Below are 21,077 nucleotides of genomic sequence, written 5' to 3'. Positions count from 1 at the left end.
ACAATATATAGTTTATGGAACATGGCAGACACCTGTAATTAAAAACAAACATTTGCCTGTTAGCTGTTTGCCAAATTAGTTGCATCTGTTTAAAATAAGAAGATTATGTGTTTTTTCCATTCGGGAATCACTTTTTACTCTTTTTAGGTATTATATCTGTAGCTTAGGGCTCCTTCAATGCTTCTTTATTGAATTTCTTCTTTGCTAGTGTTACATGCACGTAAGGCATCACACCTGCTTTCACTTTCTTATGTGGTAGATATAAGAGTAGTTTTCTCTAAAATCTTAATGAAGTATCACAATCTTTGGTGGGCACCCAAAAGTTCTGAGATGGGGAAGAGTAAGAGTGTATCCAGTCTCAATTTTCACCCACTCAGCATGGCCAATTGTTTGTAGATGGTAGTCCATATTAATGTAGTAACATATTTGTCTCTCAAGTGTGCTAACGCTAATGTGACATATCATTGGTTTCATACTCGCAATCTGTTAGGAGTAGATTTGTGGAGGATATAGAACGGGTAACTGTGTAACATGGGCCAATGTTGCCCTCTGTGGCACTGGAGACATAATGGGGCGGGAAGCTGAGTGGTTTGTAAATGTCACCAGAAACCCCAAGATAGCAATAGAGCAGCATATTACCAGCCGTGTGTTTTTTGTATTAGAAGCTTATTTATGTGCAGTTTCAAACAGAGAAATGTGTGTTGAAAAGAGTAAGTGAAAAAAATGACCTAGACAGGTTCATTGTCTGTTTTCCATTATGTAGTTAGGGATACACAGCTTTATAGCTAACAGACTTTGTTAAAAACACAATCTGCTGTGAATTCAGTGATTATTGAAATTGTTTCCGGCAAGGTAGAGCGACCAAATAAGCCTTGATTTCAATTTGAATTTTAAGCTTTTCATGAAGAGATTTCTGATTTAAAAACAGACAGTGGATAAGCTCAGCTCTTGTAATCCTTTTCCAGCACTGTTATGCTAACACCAGAGGCTCCTGAGAGTATATAGAATATTCAGGTTGAGGTAGTATTCATGACGTAGTTCATTGAACAATGGGCAATACTGAACATTTATAATATGGGTTAGAGCTATCATCCAAATACACTGTCATGCTTAGAGTTTAGTTACCTGGTGGATGTAAACTCGGATATAATCCTGTCTTCCAATTGGATGAAATACATATTTCACAGAGTTTTGTGAAATAACACCCTCTGCCGTGAAACATGAGCTTTTATACAACTGCATTGTATGCAATAAAGCACCCAAACATAAACCTGAGAGTTAGTAACAAATATGTTAAATAGATAGTTGAGATGGTCAGTCCACATAAAATGTATTTAAATAAAGTATACTGGCACACTAATACATGATAGTAAAGGTAAAATGCATTGTTCAGAAAGAACTGAACAAATGAGTTTAATATGTAACTTTAGACTATTTTTTTTAAAACAAAGCCCATCAAGTTTTGAATAGCTTCTTAAAAATGTATACTCACACTTGTCTACAGAGGAAACATTGGCCAGGGACGTAAATTCTGAGGTCACGAAAACAGCACTTCAGCACGGAATTTTCTAGAGAACATCAAAATGAAGATGTCTCAGAAGTGTTCACTTCAAATGTCACCAAATTAATGTTTAGCGCATATAAGCAACTTGTCACTACAAACATTGTAACAAATTGTCACGACGAGAAAAAACAAAAAAAGACTAAGCAATATCTGAAATTATCTATAATGTGGGCATGCAGAAAACAAAAAAGTCATATTGGATGAGTATCTGGAAAGCAAGCTAAGTAGTCACAAAACTATTTCACGTGGACATGCCTCTATGGTCCGGACATTAGGTCATGTGCACTAGTTTAACGTGTTGTTACAAAGGACACTTCTTAGTAACTGGTTCAAACACCTGGAGCTGAGCCCAAACCAATGTACATTTGATCCAACGAAAGTATGAGTAAGTGATATTGTTAGCATAATTACCCTGAGGTTTTTTCACCAGAATCCCTCAGTGTATTCTGATATTTCACCTGGCACACCACACCTATCACAGTTTATATAACAAAGCTGGAATGTTTTTGAAGTTGTCCTCACGCAAGTGCTTCTCTTAATAAACAGGAGTGGGCAACAGCTGTTTTTCAGCCTTGTTTTTTTTTTTTACTTTGAAGGTGACATTTAATGTTTGAAATGGAAATAGGGAGGGTGGGGTTGCTGCCACTTTACATTTGAAAGCGTTTGTTGTCAGAAAATAATATTGCTGTTGATGGCTACAGATAAAAATCACCTCTACATCAGTCAGAATATTCGCAGAGCCTGTTCCATTCCAGTGATAGCACAGACAAAACAAACTACATTATATATCACACTTGCATGTGCTCGGATTATTTATATAGCACGTATTAAGCAGTTGGTATGGCCTCGCAGCACTACATTCTAAATGTATTTGAAATTGTGTAATTTTTCCTCCCAAACGTATGCGTAAATTATGTGAAATGCAGTTTGCAGTATCTCAGGCGAAAATTGAATGCAAGGGCATACCTCATATTCAATAGTGATTCAACATACTGGCAAGGGAACTAGTTTGCAGAGAAAATGTCTCCCATGATACATTTTCTGCTCAAATTTTTTCCCCTAAATCATTTTCTGTTTGAACCAGTGCACTTCAGCAGAATTGTGTGACATTTTACGCCTGCTTAATTTCTGATATTTTGGACAATTTGCCCAACATGAATTTGTGCAAATTATGGAAATTACATGATGATAATGGAACATTTTTCACAGCCTACCAAGTATTTTCTAAAACGATGCCGGATTATGACAAGATTTAGGGCAAAATGAACGGTAACATAATTTGATAAGCATTTAGGCTCCTCAAAATACACTACTTCATTTACACCACAATTAGCAGACCTCACCATGCTCTTGATGTAAGTCCACTCAGGAGCCAGATGCTAACTTACCATCAACGCTGTAGTTTGGAAACTGAAGCCATTGTCAGCTCCTAATGCAGCCATTTTGTATCAATCGTAGGGCAGCAGGCAAGTATACAAATATTAATGGTAAAAGGTCCTTTAGTTTGTTTCAATAGTCATGGCATCATGGGAAAACAAAGCTGCAGCGCTGTATTTTTAGGTCGAGCATAGCAGCGCGCATGCGCTGCTTTTCCGACGTGTTGCTATGTATCTGGGCTTTTAACAATGCCCACCTCATGCCCATCACTATCACTTGTTCGTGGGCCTGCCCTTCAAAAATCCTTTGATGACATTGGTAAAGGGTTTACGTTTGTCCCTCCTTGGAGCGGTTTAGCCTTGGCTATCAACCCTGTTACATGGCTAATTGCACGTTTGCCTATAAATTTGACTGAGAGCGAACTTCTTTTTCTTTTGTGTCTTTCGTTGCCGCTGATGCTCATGGCGGCCGTGGCGCTGTGAATCGGCTCGCTTATGTGAAACTGTTTTTCTTTTGATTTTCAAGTTATGTGGCAAGAAAAGTCCGGTAAGGAGTTTCTAACGCTAGTACCTTTAATTCGAGCAAATGCAAGACCGATTGCATTGCAAATGCTTGTGTCCCTTTGTCTAGGGTTTATTTTCAGGATTTTCTTTTATATGACATAGAAGCTTCCTCGCATTTCAGACACAAGGGTGCTTGGTTTGATGTAATATGTGTTTTTTCCTCCAGTTGTGCCTCTTTTTATCTGTTATTAAGCCATCGTATCTTTCAGGTTGGGTTGTATCTAGCACAGCTTTCTGGAGTTTCCGGAATCTTGGATTGATAAATTGCTTTGCAACTCTTCAACTACAGTTGACTTTTGAATGATTTAGCTGTCCCTTTGTTCCCGAAGTTCAATCTATATCGGTAAAATAGTCCCTTATTTGGTGATTGCATATTGTGATGCCACTCATGTCCTTGGCTCTTGATGTGAAACCTTCACCACCAATTGTTTTTTGTTTTTTTGTTGTAATACTCATTCATGTTCCCTCTAAGTCGGTCGTTAAAGTCTGACCCGTGCGTAAACCCCTGTTAATGCATGGGATGGAATTACAAGTTGGTAGGCATTTAATGCAATACGTGAAAAAACCTAACCTTCTTTAAATTTCAGCAATTCAAACCTGCCAAATATTAACGGAGGGAAATGCATCTGATATTTAGCGTATCATGTGGATTTTGGTGCATTAAACACGAAAATCTTATTTTGGTGTTATTCACCACCGCCTCGTTGTAGGCGTTATCACACCTGATAAATTACGTATCCTGTTGTATCATTATTTATCAGGTGCAATAATAGCACCTAAACTTGTAATCAGGCTCTATATAATCTATACTTTTGCCAGTATAAAAATCTGTTAATTAGTCTGTTAATTAATCTGTTAATTAATGTATTCCTTATAGCTTGACATTTTTTCCTAACCAAAATGGCTTCATTTGTCAGTGGCTCCAAGTCTGTGTGCACCCTGGTGCGCCATCCAAACTAGCCAGGGGCGCCGCGCACCAAGCACTCAGTTAGTGGTAGATACTGTGTGTGAGTAGGAAGAGTGGTGTGGGTATTCATCAGTTTGTGGAAACGCTAAAGCAAACAAACCCTAAGAATTCTGGGTTGAACTTTACAGATGAGCAGCAACGTGTCCCCTCAAGTTCAGGGTCTGTCGCGCTAAAAAACTGCCAGCCCCATTATAGACAAAAGCGGAAGTGGTGCGGTGCATCCTTGCTTGTTGTGTTTGTGCGTATGTGATCTCATGATTATCCCCATTGCAGCAAGCTCCAGAAACAAGATGTCTGCGTCTCTAGCTGCTGGTATGCCTTCCATCTCTTGTGTGGTGCTACAGAGGTTCTCAGCCTCCGACGTCTGGGCTTGCCACAAGAAGGTATCACTGGGGTGGGAATACATTGTTCAGGGAGACTTCAAGGGGTGTTAGTTTCTCAGTCCTGTGTTGCCTTTGACAGTGAGGGTGTGGCGCAGGTCCAGCTCTGGAAACTCCCATGTTTGACACAGGATTTGTGTGAAAAGTCGCAAGAGCCACCACACGGGTGACAGTCCGAGCCGCCACCTGTCTGCGCGCGCTGTTTGGTGAGCGGAGGGGATTCCATAGCAGACTGCAGGAGCCCTAGATGTACAGGGAGTGCAGAATTATTAGGCAAATGAGTATTTTGACCACATCATCCTCTTTATGCATGTTGTCTTACTCCAAGGTGTATAGGCTCGAAAGCCTACTACCAATTAAGCATATTAGGTGATGTGCATCTCTGTAATGAGAAGGGGTGTGGTCTAATGACATCAACACCCTATATCAGGTGTGCATAATTATTAGGCAACTTCCTTTCCTTTGGCAAAATGGGTCAAAAGAAGGACTTGACAGGCTCAGAAAAGTCAAAAATAGTGAGATATCTTGCAGAGGGATGCAGCACTCTTAAAATTGCAAAGCTTCTGAAGCGTGATCATCGAACAATCAAGCGTTTCATTCAAAATAGTCAACAGGGTCGCAAGAAGCGTGTGGAAAAACCAAGGCGCAAAATAACTGCCCATGAACTGAGAAAAGTCAAGCGTGCAGCTGCCACGATGCCACTTGCCACCAGTTTGGCCATATTTCAGAGCTGCAACATCACTGGAGTGCCCAAAAGCACAAGGTGTGCAATACTCAGAGACATGGCCAAGGTAAGAAAGGCTGAAAGACGACCACCACTGAACAAGACACACAAGCTGAAACGTCAAGACTGGGCCAAGAAATATCTCAAGACTGATTTTTCTAAGGTTTTATGGACTGATAAAATGAGAGTGAGTCTTGATGGGCCAGATGGATGGGCCCGTGGCTGGATTGGTAAAGGGCAGAGAGCTCCAGTCCGACTCAGACGCCAGCAAGGTGGAGGTGGAGTACTGGTTTGGGCTGGTATCATCAAAGATGAGCTTGTGGGGCCTTTTCGGGTTGAGGATGGAGTCAAGCTCAACTCCCAGTCCTACTGCCAGTTCCTGGAAGACACCTTCTTCAAGCAGTGGTACAGGAAGAAGTCTGCATCCTTCAAGAAAAACATGATTTTCATGCAGGACAATGCTCCATCACACGCGTCCAAGTACTCCACAGCGTGGCTGGCAAGAAAGGGTATAAAAGAAGGAAATCTAATGACATGGCCTCCTTGTTCACCTGATCTGAACCCCATTGAGAACCTGTGGTCCATCATCAAATGTGAGATTTACAAGGAGGGAAAACAGTACACCTCTCTGAACAGTGTCTGGGAGGCTGTGGTTGCTGCTGCACGCAATGTTGATGGTGAACAGATCAAAACACTGACAGAATCCATGGATGGCAGGCTTTTGAGTGTCCTTGCAAAGAAAGGTGGCTATATTGGTCACTGATTTGTTTTTGTTTTGTTTTTGAATGTCAGAAATGTATATTTGTGAATGTTGAGATGTTATATTGGTTTCACTGGTAATGAAAAATAATTGAAATGGGTATATATTTTTTTTTGTTAAGTTGCCTAATAATTATGCACAGTGATAGTCACCTGCACACACAGATATCCCCCTAACATAGCTAAAACTAAAAACAAACTAAAAACTACTTCCAAAAATATTCAGTTTTGATATTAATGAGTTTTTTGGGTTCATTGAGAACATGGTTGTTGTTCAATAATAAAATTAATCCTCAAAAATACAACTTGCCTAATAATTCTGCACTCCCTGTATAGTGTTTATGCTGAACATTTGAAAATTCCTTATTACGAGGACCAGAGCTGTGGGGTATATGATAGAGGACTTTCTTCTTGGGCCACCCACTTAAGTCCTTGCTTAGTATATATCATAGTTATGGAGTTGTTTTCGACTTGTGGTGGTTCAATATTCGTTTCACAAAAACATGCTTTAACATAGTTTATTGAATTACACTTTTGGCACATAAATTGCTCAATTTCATTGGTCAGTCAAGTCTGTATCCATTAACTTAAGGCTGAACTATCTCGGCAGCAAACATTAGTGGTTTTAATCTGAATTTGAGATGTGAATCTCGGGGTCTTATACTTTCCATGTTTGCCAGACAGGAAGACCCTAAAATATTTGTTCTTTATACACCAATGGATTGTCTTCTCCAGTCTCCTATGACAACAGTGTATCTTGTTGTGTTCTGTAAGTTTGACAGACCAGTAACATGACGGTGGGTGGTACAGAAAAACAAGGATTGCCACTGTGTCTCAGCTGAGGTTGGGTCAACTGAATCCTTATCCATCAGTAAGACTAATACAAAGTGGTACATACCTAAGCCTATCTAAGTCTCCTCCCTAGGCCCTGCTTCGCTTTAGAATGCATTTTTGCATATAAACCAAGAATTTCTCAAGCTCTGGATTCTCTCACATTCTTGTTTTTAAGATGAACTCCTATACAAACTTTACTTTCAGCATTCCTTTTTTTATCCCTAACCAGGCGTTTACTGATACAAAGGTTATAGCTTGATCAGCCCAGAGAAGGATTGCTTAGCAACTGGCTTAACATAGGATACTGCAGTATTCTGACAAGACAGCACAATTTCATTGAAAGTTAAAAGATCTTTATTGTTGGTTAATAGAAGCCCTTACTATATACAAGGCAAACAGTTATACCTTCGGTAACTGATAGATATAGAAAGTGAAAGGTTAAACTGGCACAGTACAGCATACATTAACATCTAAATGACTGGAATAATTCATAAGGAGCAATAGGAGTGACTTATATATGCAACATTATCTATTGACCTAATCATCAATTATCTTAACCAGTTCAATAACTCCATCATAAAGTATTTCACTGCTCTTGCCATCAATTGTGGAGCGGGACTACCGGAAGCATCTCCTCTGTTTCCAGGTGCACCGAGCATGCGGTGTTGGGAGTTGTAGGCTCCGCTGTATCTTTGTTCTTGTGGTAACAGTGCACGTCATTCACCTCACCACTACAGCACAAGCAAGCATAGGGAGCCATGGGAGATGGAGTCTTCACAGACCATAAGCAGACTACTCGCACCTGTGCAGTACCAGGTGTTCCGTGGAGGCTATAGACCATTTTCCTCTGGCTCTAGTATTCTGAGAGGCAGAACCACCTCCTATTCTTCAGTCTCATCGGACAGGAGCTAGTCACTGCCGGCCAGCCCGGGCCCAGCACTGACCTGAAAATTGCTCTCCTGTGGCTTGAGGCTGCGGGTAAAGGTAATAAAAGGGGAAAAGTAAGTGGGAGAGGAGGCTCGGAGTTGATGTTCAAAAAGGAGGGGTGCAATGCAAATCCAGAATCCAAAACCCAGGAATGCAAGCTGTAAAATAGGGGAGTTGATTGACCCCCCCCCAATGGAGAAGGAGAGAATCCCCATCATTCCCAAAAATGACAATTGCATTGTAGTTTGGAGCCGTTCGATGACTTAAAACATGCACCTCATCCCAAATGTATGTTTAGTCCAATTAGAGAGTGTTGCGTAGGTTCTCATTATCCTAATGAGACTACTGGATTCGGGCAGCAGAATCACTTGTGCTGTTGGGGACTGAGTCTGAACCCACTACAGGTGACACCTGCCGGCCTAATCCGGGTTTTGTTCTGCCTAATTAGCAGTGCCTCATCTCCACCCAAGAGCAGGGATGATTGGGTAACCGGGCACATGACACAAATGACTCCTCAGGGAAATCGTGGTCACTCAGATCTCATCCGTTTCTCTCAGCTACATTAGTCTCACATATGCAAGGACAGTCAGAGGCAGGGTATTATTCAATAAGGTTTAATTGAAGTAACTGCTTCTTAGATAATAAAGCATGTATTGCAATAACTAGGACGATGAAGCATGTCAGGATTAAAATTGTGGCAAGGAGAGTAAAACACAAAAATAATGCTATCATGTTGTCACTACGGTTTTTAAGAATGATTCCTAACTTGACTATGTTAGAGCAGCATATTAAGCTCTAATTCTGCCCTTCAGGTTCCCCTGGGAAGACATCATCCCTCATACCTTTGCAAGAGGCCTGTAGTCTACATAAGCAGCTGCAGCGAAGCACTCAGCAATCAGCATACAGTCGTGGTCATCTGGCTGGAATCTCCCTCTAACATACATGGGTCAAAGCAGTGTTTTTATAATAAAACAGCTGATGTTCCAAGAAAGGATCCCCACGTAAGAGTGTGTATGTTTCTGTGAACATCGGAGACAAAGCGTACCACTTTTGAAGCAACCTATCTTACTGCATCCTTCAGAAAAGCACAAAGTGAAAGAAATGTCTTGTTTAAGAACGGAGTGCTGGCCTAGGTAAAGAACAGCTACATAGAGAAAATAAACCAAGACCGCTAATGTGGCTATTGTTAAAATAATAAAAACGAAGCTGAATGAAATATATCTAGGTTAAAGTGCACAGCGGTAGGCCTCGTTTGCTAAAATAACATGTATTAAGCTATAACTAAAATGGCTAAACAACAAGAGGGCTAGATCGTCAAGTTTCTGTTCTTTGCTCAGGACCCCCACCAATAGCACAATTATAAAAAGAGTATCCTCTTTAAATCATTACGTCCCCAGTAAGAGAGAGACAATGTTGGTGAACCGGCCTCCACCCACGAGAAAATGTCAACCACTGGGCAAAGCAATGCTAGTAGATCAAATCTGTGGGTGGTTCCCTGTGGGTGTGATCTTAGATTTGTGGGCGTAATTCTGGGACAATGGGCGTGTTTCTAGGCTTCAGGGTGTATGATTATAATACATTCAACTGCCTCATCCCAATTATTTTTAGGGAGAAAATTTGAAGTACTCCTGAGGCCGGGCTTACATCCCCCACCCGCCAAAAAAAGTAACATAATGAGGAGCCATGGCCAACAGCCAATCAAGGGAGTCGTGGATCAAAAAAGTTTGGGAACCACTGTTTTATGTGCCCATCAAACTCAACTATTGCAACTTTCTACATTTTTTAAAGCCTCAGGTGGGAGGATGCTCCCATTCAGTATGAGCGGCTTTACTCTGGAACAAACTCCCTACACCCCACTTGGTGCTTGAAATATTCCCTACTTTTTTGCGATATCATCCAAATTCTGAGGCCTGACAACTGCAGTTTTACAACCTTACTGCTCATATGAACTCAGAGCCAAGGGATCATTTCAAAGGTGAAACTGCCCTGCAGCATAATATATTACCTATCACCACTGCTTCATTTGTAAAATAATGAGTGCTGGTGTCCAAAGGTCTGCTCAGAAGGACACATCTGGCGCTATTAATTGTGGAAGCCAGTCGCAGCTCACCAGAGGGAGTGAATGAAAAAAATATATAATAATTTTAAAAAGTACCTTTCTCTTAGCGCCGTTCCGATATGCTCCTCTGGCTGCTCCTCTGGCTCCTCTGGCTGCCAGAAGTTGTAGACACAAGCTCCCAGCCTGCCCTGCGGCCAATCCTCACGCTGCTTTCATGCTGCTGGCAGCATGAAAGCAGCGTGAGGATTGGACAGAGCACCCTTGCTGGGTGCTCCGAGGCAGAGTGAAAGTCTATGTCAGCTGTCTTCTTGGAAGGAGTCTAGTGTGCATGTGTGTTTGGCCGGACCAAGACGACCAGCCAAACATACATATACACTGAGGGAAGTGCTGTGCACTCCCACTAGTTCCCTGTCATGCCCCATGGCCCAGCCTTTTTTACAACAAAACCATAATAAACATATTTTATTATGGTTTTGTTGTAAAAGTTTTGCGGCTGCTGCTGCTCGCAGGGGTGGGCCCCCCCCCCCGTGGAAGCCCAAATGCATAGTCTTGAATCCAATTCATGCCTCTTTAATCCAATACTAAACACTCCCTGCCTCTTTATCTCACCCTTGCAGGTTCCTGCTTTCTCCGATTTTTGTGTCTTACTCTCCCTCCTTCTTTCCAGTTTCTGTGTTTTCCCTCTCTGGCTCTAGGGATATACCCGATGAGTGCCTGTCCGCAAAACTGTGTGCCGATGCGCCCCCACCAGCACACATTGACTCAAATTAGGCAGTGCTTATCAGTAGTGAAGGTATGATATGAAATAAAGATAATATCAAACATGAAATAGTGTAACCTACTTTTTGATACATTCTTGTTTTTCATTTTACCTTCAAGGAACCGGATGAAACTCGTTAATTTGGCCGATGGACGTATTAGTTGAGTTTCTTCAGCATTTTCAGGCTTAAGGTTGAGAAAGCAAAACGTTTGTATGTTAATAATTCATTGACTGAATAAAAAATGTAGATGTTTGTAGATCTGCTGCTTTATCCGGAATATTATCTCCAGGCTTCTGAAAACTTACAGGGATCCCTCTTACGCATTTGCTGCTGTTTTGTAAAACTGTACTAAGATACTGGGCCCACCTCGACTAAGTGGACAATTACACAAGCTCACTGTTGTGGGTTTGTTTTCTTGCCTTTCTACTTCTTTTAGAACCTAGTGCTGTCATCAGGAGGACCTTCGGAATCCTTGCACGTCACCAGTCATGTTCTGTCCCTGCGGTTCTGTTCTGGTCATTTAGGGGTCTGCCTTTCCTGTGACTGGTTGGTGGTGATCCATTGAAATACTTCAGATGCACCTGTGTTTCATCTATTCTTTACTGGCCCATAACACTCACCCATAGAACTGTTCTAAAATATATGACCTAGACAGAACGCACAGTGGAGCACCGCCCAGCTTCTGCACCGTACACCTGGGGGCGGCTTCAAAGACTTCAGGTTCAAGTGGAGCAGATCGTCCATTAAGCCTTTAGGAATCTCCCAAATCCCGAATGTTAGGAAACTGTTTGGAGTCATTTATCCACCAACCTCAAGCAGATAGGCTCCGACTTTCAGGGCCGTGTGCCGTCTTCAGGTCCTCCATGCCCAGGTCCTCCATGTCCAGGGCAGATAGTGTTAGTGGAAATGATGATCCCACACACGGTTCTGTTTTTGTCCCAGGCATAGCCTATATTCTTGGCTTGGTGAACCCGGGAACACGGTCCAGTGCCCCGGGGAGGGAGGATTGGGCATAGCGAATACACAATTAGGGTTTTTACCTTTAGTGGTCTAGAGGAGACACAGAGTGCCACTGGCGTGTCATTGCTCACACATGTGTGGGCTGTCCATTGTGGGACGTTTAATGGCTGAGGACGGGACATATGTCTGAAACACTGTTGTCTTCCCAGTTACACACACTAAGCGGAGGACTGGGGGCCCTGATGGAGTTAGGAGGAGCTTGCTTTCCATTTCCCTATTCGCCATGTTCTTACGGAACCCAGAATTTCAGGACAGAGATGCCTTTTGGCATTGTAAAGAGTGTGGATGAGCAGGTAGGATGCATGTTTGCAAAGGCTGCAGTTACATATGCCTACGGGGAGTAACCCAGCCGGAAAATATTATTTAGGTGGCATCTTAATGCCAACAAGCATAGATTCCGTTGGCAGGCTAGCAGGCATGTGGGTACAGACTGAAATCCTTCTATATCCTTTAGGACTGGAGGCATCTGCAGAGCTTTCGTGGGCTGGGTAAGGCGGTATAAACTGATATTGAGAGAACTACTGTAGCAAAGCCCCATCAAACCCACGTGTCCATTTGTCCTTTAGGGCTGATTCCTGAAGTGAGATGCGACTTCGGGAGATGTAATCAAACATTTATCTCCCTTACGCTATCATCAGATAAAAACAACTGCCCTAAGCAGGTGGGCTGCTACTGCTGCCACCCTGTTAGACGGGTATGGTAGCCAATGCTTTGCTACTGGGATGGAATAGACTTGGCCGGGACAAAACGTCAGTTTCTCTAACCAGGGATGTTTATTGCAGTCACTCTCCCAGCATTTTAAAGATATGACACTCCCAAGAAGTGTGAGAACCTTGCAGACCTGCCATGAGCCGCCACCCCCTCAGCCTGGGAGGTGAGTGTGCTGTGTACCGGTTTTACCACCCAAGACTGCTGAGAAACGAAACTGTTTCCTGCCAGAGGAAACCCTACTCGGAGGTTGGCTTGCAAAGTGAGATGTAGGTGCAGTTGTAGGGTCGGAGGGGGGGTGGGGGGTGCGGGTAGTTTTTCTATGATTTGTTTTTTATTGTCCTTTGCTAACACCAATAGATCCTTTTGAAACTCAAATCGTATCGCTTTTGGGCAATATATGGAAGAGGCTATTGAAAGCACGTGGTCACCGTGGAACATCATTTTTCGGAATAGTCCACGAACAGTGTTCAGGTGGCACCTTGGATCAGAGAACGTGACCAACCACCACAGAGCATAACTTGTGCTTCCACAGCTCACACTCGGGAGAAGCCTTGAGTCGCTATTGGCAAAAGTGCAGCGATGCCTCCCCCACCTGTAATAGCTCCCTCATTCACCCAGACTCCTTTTTATCCTCTGCCCAGGATGAGAAACACACCTTGAGCTAGCACGAGCTGACTTTTGTTCAACCCTTACCGCAGTGACTAATGAAAGGGCACGCATAAGCTGGCACTGATAGTTTAACCGGATCTCGGCTTGACATCCTTTGTGCATTTTTCTGCGTTGTAAGCACTTGTTCCGGCAGGTACAATTTGGCCGTGCACTTTAATATCTGTACAAACGGATTGTGTGTTTCACAAACAAGACATAATTCATGTTTTTTTTTTACATTAAATTGAAGGGCATTTGGTTTATTACAAAGAGCTAAAATGACAAAGGATATATATAATTACTTCCCTTGTAATAAAGTCTTGCAAAATAAAGGAAATCCAATTGTTAACAGTAAACAAAATATATAATGTTTAGTGTATGCAGTACCTCTGTTAGATACTCGTAAGAAATTCACTATTGCATCCAATGTGTACTTTTTGCATAAATGAATTTGGTTCGTAGAGAAAAACCTGAAGAGATGGTGTCTGTGCGTCTGTATAACTGGAATGTGTCACAGCAGCCACTCAATTCAGCATACAAGTGTGTAGAGGGCCCTTGTGGGTACCAGGATAATGGGCCCAGCTGAAGGTTTTAATTCTTCGATAACCCAGAATTACTTGACCTCACAGAGGGTACATAAACCACTGGAAAGGCTCACCTTAACCCTCCTCCTACGGACCGGTAACCAGAGTGGACAGGAAACTTTACCCCATTTGGTATGTTTGTACTAAATATGAGGAACTCTAGTGAGCACTTCAAGGGCTCTGTGCAAGAGACATGATTGCCAACAAAGTTCACATCCGGGTCATCTGCTGCTACAAAAGAATCAGTGTATGTGAGGAGGAACATTAAAGGTGTAAGGTCTTTGTGACCACCAACATCGTCCACGTAAACAGAAACCATTCATTCAGGAGGTCTTCGGAAACGTGTGGCAGTTTACAGCATTCTCAATTAGTTTAATCTCTGTAGCTCGTTTGGATTAATGTACGCATTTAAATGCTCGAAATACGGTACATATTTTAACGACAGTGCTAAATATAGTAAACTATGGGCCCTCTCAATTATTATGTGTGACAATAAGAATGTAAATCCTGTACAGTTCATGCACATGACGTCAAAGGTGACTCATCCACCTCTGGCAATTCATGCGCATGGCGTCATGTCTGACTCCCACCCATCTCTGGCACCTCATGCACATGACGTCAAAGGTGACTCATCCACCTCTGGCAATTCATGCACATGGCGTCATGTTTGAACCCCACCCACCCCTGGCACTTCATGCACATTGCGTGTTGTCTGACCCACATCCATCTCTGGCACTTCATGCACATGGCGTCATGTCTGACCCCACCCACCCCTGGCACTTCATGCACATGGCGTCATGTCTGACCCACATCCATCTCTGGCACTTCATGCGCATGGCGTCAAAGGTGACTCTCATCCACCTCTGGCACTTCATGCACATGGCGTCATGTCTGACCCCCACCCAACCCTGGCACCTCATACACATGGCGTCATGTCTGACTCACATCCATCTCTGGCACTTCATGCGCATGGCGTCATGTCAGACTCACATCCATCTCTGGCACTTCATGCGCATGGCGTCATGTCTGACTCACATCTATCTCTGGCATGTCAGACCCACATCCATCTCTGGCACTTCATGCACATGGCGTCATGTCTGACCCCCACCCACCCCTGGCACCTCATACACATGGCGTCATGTCTGACTCACATCCATCTCTGGCACTTCATGCGCATGGCGTCATGTCAGACTCGCATCCATCTCTGGCACTTCATGCGCATGGCGTCATGTCTGACTCACATCTATCTCTGGCACTTCATTCGCATGGCGTCATGTCTGGCCCACATTCATGTCATGCACTTCATGCACATGGCGTCATGTCTGACCCCCACTCACCCCTGGCAGCTCATACACATGGCGTCATGTCAGACTCACATCCATCTGTGGCACTTCATGCGCATGGTTTCATGTCTGGCCCACATCCATCTCTGGCACTTCATGCACATGGCGTCATGTCTAACCCCCACCCACCCCTGGCACCTCATAGACATGGCGTCATGTCTGACTCACATCCATCTCTGGCACTTCATGCGCATGGCGTCATGTCTGACCCACATCCATCTCTGGCAGTTCATACACATGGTGTCGTTCTTGACTCATCCATCTGTGGCTTTTGTCTTTTCTGTCCCTCACTGCCAGGTTTTGCCTGGCGGTGACGGACAGTAAAATAAAAATGGGTTTAAGTCCGCCCATTCTGACTGGGTGGACGGACATATAGCCATTTCTCCGAAACCCCTTACTCTCTCGGGCCGGGGGAGACGTTTTTCCATGGCAGAGACGGAGTAGTCACCACTCTGGCCAACTGTAAGGTCCGCCTGCCTTTTAGTTTGGTGGGCGGCCCACTGTACTTATCCGCTCATACAGAAATCAGGCTCCAAGTCTGTGAAGAACGAAGACATCACGGAGCAGTAAAGTTCCACTGACCACAAGACTCCTGGATGCTTTCGATCGCAGGTGCAAGTCACACCTGTGAAGGTGTCTCATGGAGAGAGATTGCAAGTGGGGGGGGGGCAAAAACACACAATATGTGAGGCACACACCACAAATAGAATCACAGTAAGTCAGTGCTTAAATAGTATCTGTTATTGATTATAATTTCTGTATGGCTTCTGCATGGCGGTTCATATGGCAGTTTTGTCTTCTCTGAGCTATGCACATTACAGGCTTTATAATCATCCAAATCAAAAGCGCACAGATTGTCGGCCTCACTAGGAAGATAGCATTCGCCTTCCCTACAGGTATAAAAGCATGTGACGTGCGGCTAACGCTTAGATCTCAGCAGGTTGCTCTCAACCCACTACGTTTCCGTAGTGCCCTTGTGTGCGTTGCCTCACTGAGTCCGTAGGCGTTTCTTTCTCTCGATCACATTGTCTTGTTTTCCAAACAATCACGGGTTATCCCCTAGGTCTGGAGGTCACCGGAGGCGCGTTTCCACCAGGGGTCGCTGTTGTACTTCAAAGAGAAAACCCGCAAGTGGAAAGAGAGGTGCCTGGCTGTGAGGGGAGACTACACGCTGGAATGGGAGGAAGAGAAACCGGTAAGGGGGTGATTAAGAAGCGCTCTCTGTTGTTTCAAATGGGATGTGCTAATGGGAACACGCTCTGGCTTCCAGCTCTGCAGTATTGGGGTAGGGCAACTGAATGCACGTCTACACCATGGATGCCCACTCACCAAAAAGCTAAGGTTAGCAGAAGTCACATCCCCTGTCCTTTGACCCCAATGGCATCACAGGATGTGAGGTCATATGACATTTGACCTTTTGTCAGTTTCTCAACTGTCTTTTTTACATCTTGCTCACCAGTCTTTTTCACCTGTTCCTCTCTCTTATTCACCACCCCGTCACCTCCTCTGTCATCTGTGTCTTCCTTATTGATCTCCTTATTTTCTCACATGTTCTGTCTCGTTTTCGACTCTTTCAGCTGTCTCACACCTTTCTTACTCCCTTGTCTATCTCTCACTTGTCTGCCTCAATATCACCTTCACCTCTATATCTCTCAATTTCCCCCTCTTCCCCACCCGTCCGTCAGCTGTTTCTCAAAGCTGCCTCTGTGTCTCTCTCTAAACTGTGTAACCACTTTATAGCTCATTCAGCTCTGTCAATTTATCACCACTCTTCCAATTGTGTCTTTTTTTCCTGATGTCACTTTCTCACATCTCCTATCTCCCCACTCTCTCTTAGCTGCCTCTGTATTACTTGTTCATCTCAGAGATGTATCAGGAGTCTCTGCTACCTACAACTGTCTCTCGGTTGTCTAGCACTAGTTATCCCTCTATTTCTTTTCTCATACCTCTTTTTGTCTCTCACTGGTCTCCATCTTCTATGCCACGTCTCATACTGTCACACCCTTTTACCTTTATTTGCCTGTCTCTGACCCTCTGACTCTCTGCAGTCTCTTTGTCACTTATGTGTGTATCACCTATCGCTCTCTCTTGTCTCACTCTCTTCCACACCTGTCTGTATCTCTTACACCTGTCACCTCTCAGTCCATCTGTAATCCCTCTATCTTTCTTGCACACAGGGGCGGCTCCTCCCTTAGGGAGGAGGAGCGTTGCCCCCGCCAGCAGCGGCAGCTGCAAAACCTTTACTAGAAAACAATAATAAACTGAGTTTATTATCGTTTTCTGGTAAAGGGGTTGGGCCATGGGGGGTGACGAGCAGTGAGGGGGAGTGCACAGCATGTAAGTTTGGCCAGCTGTTTCGGGCCGGCCAAATACACGTGCGCAGTAGGCTCTCTCCAGGCCAGCAACACAGTTGCCGGGATGGAGAGAGACTTCAGAGGCTCCCAGTCTGCCTGGGAGCGCCCTGAATGGCGCTCCCAGCCAATCCTAATGCTGCTCTGAGCAGCGTCAGGATTGGTGCAGGGCAGGCTGGGAGCCTGTACTAGCAGCAGAGGAGCGGAGGGAGCGGTGCGGCGGCGATCGAGGTAAATGTATCTTTTTAATTATTGATTAAATGTTTATTCTCCCTCCCCCCTCTCACGCCCCTTGCAGTGGCATAACAAAACTTGAGGTGTCTCCTGCAAAGTACACGGAGGTCACCTCCCCGGACCCAGTGAATAACCCAGGCAGTGTAGTGTGCTGTGGGGGTCCTCTGGAGCTCTGGGGAACCGCACACTGTAGGGGCTTGCGGGGGCTAATGTTATGCCACTGTGCATGCGTTCCTCGATCTCTCACATCTCGCTCCAGTGTCCTCTTCCTCCACTTCCTTTTGCTTTTATCCCTTATTACACCCTCAAAGTCTTTACTCTCAACCCCCACCCCTCTAACCTATCCTCTCCTGCCTTTCATGCTGCCTTGCATGTTCAGGAGCAGCAGGAGGAACAGAGATGGCCTTTGTCGACTCCACTTGCAACAATAAATAATTATTTTGCAAGTTTGTTACTCTCCCCTGAGGCCAGGTGTCATAAACACAGTGCTAAGGATTGCAGTTTGCAAGCCATGGGTCGCCACAGTGACCCCTGGAGACTCCTAAATAAGGAACATGGTCTACACTACTGGGAAACAGGATCTCAGTGCAATCTAGAAAAAACTGCTGCTCACAGTCTGTGAATGCAAGCTTGGTATTATTGGGAAACACCTGCATGCAGGAACTGACCGTGAGGTCCAATCTCTGTGTATGGGGGAACAGCTAAATAGAGGACATGAATCCGAGCTCTGTTATATTGGAAAGTTGCACACACTCACAGACAGCAATCTCTTTCCTAAGCAAGTCCTTTTTAGGGTCAAGCGCACAAGCGCTCTGGCCTGTTGTAATCCCTCTGTGCGCTTTTAACCACACCCACTACTGCTATTCATTCTTTGTTGTGCTTGTCTTAAATGCTTCATTTTTATTGGTGCATTTTGTGGAATGTCCCTCCTTTTTGTGCTGAGTTCCCTCCCCGGCGATTTCACCAAGTGAATATTTTTGTTGACTATCACACTGCGTCATACTTCTTCCTATTACCACGTGTGATGGCACCTCCTCTGGTTTCGGTTTGCCTTTCATCTCAGCTGTGATCCTTTCTAGACATTCATGAAAGGAGCCAATAACTCCTGTGTTCACGCTCATGGCTGTGATGCTTTGAATTGACTTTCTTATGTCAACTGTTTTACTTTTCATTTTCAATTTATGTGGCAAGAAAAGTCCTGTTAGGAATTTACAACACTATTAGCTCTAAATCGAGCAAACACGAGACCCATTGCATTGCAAATGCTTGTTTTAGGTTCGCCTACCAGACAGTGCAAGTTGTCTTCTTGTTAAAGACCTATTGTGGGTTTACCAAGAACGTACAGTGGGCTTAGAGCCCACCCATTGCCTAACACTGGTTGGCATTATTATCACTCTCAGTTGATTGCTTCTTATTTATTGGTGTGTCTTCCTCTTCTTGTGCTTGCCCCTCCCCTGGAGGCTAGCCTCTTTACCATCCTCTCTGATTGTGTCCTTCCACAGTTCTGTACTACAGGGGAGCTGTTACACACTGGCTGTCACGGCAAGCTCTGTACTAAAGGTAAACAGCTACATACAGACTCCGACTGTCAGATCTGTAGTAAAGGCAAACAGCTACACCCTAGCTCTGACTTTGAGCTCTGTACTGTAGGGAGACACGTGCACACTGGCTCACACTGCAAGCTCTGTACTAAAGGGAGACAGCTGCACACTAGCTGCGGGATCTGTACTACTGTGAAACAGTTGCACATCGGCTCTGATTTTGAGCTCTGTACTAAAATGAAACAGCCATACACTGGCTCTGACGACAGTTCTGCACTAAAAGGAACCAACCAGGCATAGACTCTGACTGTGAGCTCCAGTAGCAAAGGGATCCAGTTATACAATGACTCTGATTGCAAGCTCTGTAGTGAAGAGAACTGAGTGTGAGCTCTGCACTGAAGGTAAACAGCTACACATAGATTCTGACTGTGAGCTCCAGTAGCAAAGGGATCCACCTACACAATGACTCTGATTGCAAGCTCGGTAGTGAAGAGAACTGAGTGTGAGCTCTGCACTGAAGGTAAACAGCTACACATAGATTCTGACTGTGAGCTCTATAGTAACGGTAAACAGTTGTACATTGGCTCTTACTACAAAATCTGTACTAAATGGGAAAAGTTGCACACTGGTTTAATCTGTTAGCTCTTTACTAAAGGGAAACAGCTACACATGGACTCAAAGAGACTTGTATTAAAGGGAAACGCTGACACATAAACTCTGACTGCAGGTTCTGTAGAACAGAGAAACATCTACGCACTGGCTCTGACTTTGACCAAAGTACATTGGGAAAGAGCTACATGTTGGGTAAGAGTGCAGTTCTGTACTCCGGGGAACAACAACACATCGGCACTGGCTGTGACCTCTGTACCTAAAGGAAACAGCCACACACAGACTCTGGCTGTGAACTCTATAAGGTTCTGGCTACAAGATCTGTACTAAAAGGAAAACGTTGAATATAAGACGTTGACTGTGAGGGCTGTACCAAAAAGAAAGAGCTACACACTGGATCTGACTGTAGTGAAGGAAAACAGCTAGACATAGACGCTGATTGCAAGCTCTGCTTCCATAGGTTATCCACAAGTTGTGTCCAAAGATGACACCTCTCTCAACTTCCCTTTATTCACTCTCCTACTTTACGCATTCTGTTTCAATATGCCTTTTTTCTCTGCTCTTCATGATTTTCGCTTTGTTTATTGATCTTGTTTGAAGAGTTTCAATCTGCTTATCTTCTGCTTCTTGAAATGCATCAAAGGTTACTTCAAGGATTTCATAGGGAAATCCCACAGGGATGCAGAGCTTTGATTGTGTGCTTTGTATCTACAGGTCCAGGCTAAATGTGGTCTATCAAAAGCATGCTCTAGTCTCTCTGGGTACAAGCTGGCCACCTCTCTCCAGGAATATGCTCGACTTGTGGGAGCCTTTTGTCAGAGCCGAACAGGTAAGAAAAGAAACTAGGGCCGACTCATCGTAGGGTGATACAGGAGGGTTGGATTCTCTGATATTAGCTAGTATGACCCATCTAAATCTGTGGATTACAAGTCATTTCCCCCAGAATGGGGAATAACATGGACACCTGGGAATTCTGGGTCCAAGTCTTCATTACTCTCCCCCCCCCACCATTATGACAGAACTAACAGCCCCAAGTCCACACATTTATGGCATGTGCGGGCTTTTAAAAGGCCCTTTTGGCTGGTGGTGGGTGGGAGCACTTCAGGTGCAAGGGGAAGTCG

The 21,077-nt window shown here is 44.2% G+C and overlaps 1 protein-coding gene across 1 annotated transcript in view; it reads left to right on the top strand.

Annotated features, from left to right (window-relative positions):
• Nucleotides 1-21,077, top strand: part of NIBAN3 (niban apoptosis regulator 3) — a 95,856-nt gene that overhangs the window by 6,887 nt on the left and 67,892 nt on the right. Inside the window, exons 3-4 of the mRNA XM_069231741.1 lie at nucleotides 16,285-16,416; nucleotides 20,671-20,785. Of these exons, the coding sequence (XP_069087842.1) occupies nucleotides 16,285-16,416; nucleotides 20,671-20,785 (247 nt within the window). The remainder of the gene's footprint in view (nucleotides 1-16,284; nucleotides 16,417-20,670; nucleotides 20,786-21,077) is intronic.

This window comes from Pleurodeles waltl, chromosome 4_2 (assembly GCF_031143425.1).
Source record: "Pleurodeles waltl isolate 20211129_DDA chromosome 4_2, aPleWal1.hap1.20221129, whole genome shotgun sequence".
Taxonomy (NCBI): Eukaryota; Metazoa; Chordata; class Amphibia; order Caudata; family Salamandridae; genus Pleurodeles; species Pleurodeles waltl.
This window is presented reverse-complemented; position numbering and strand designations above follow the sequence as displayed.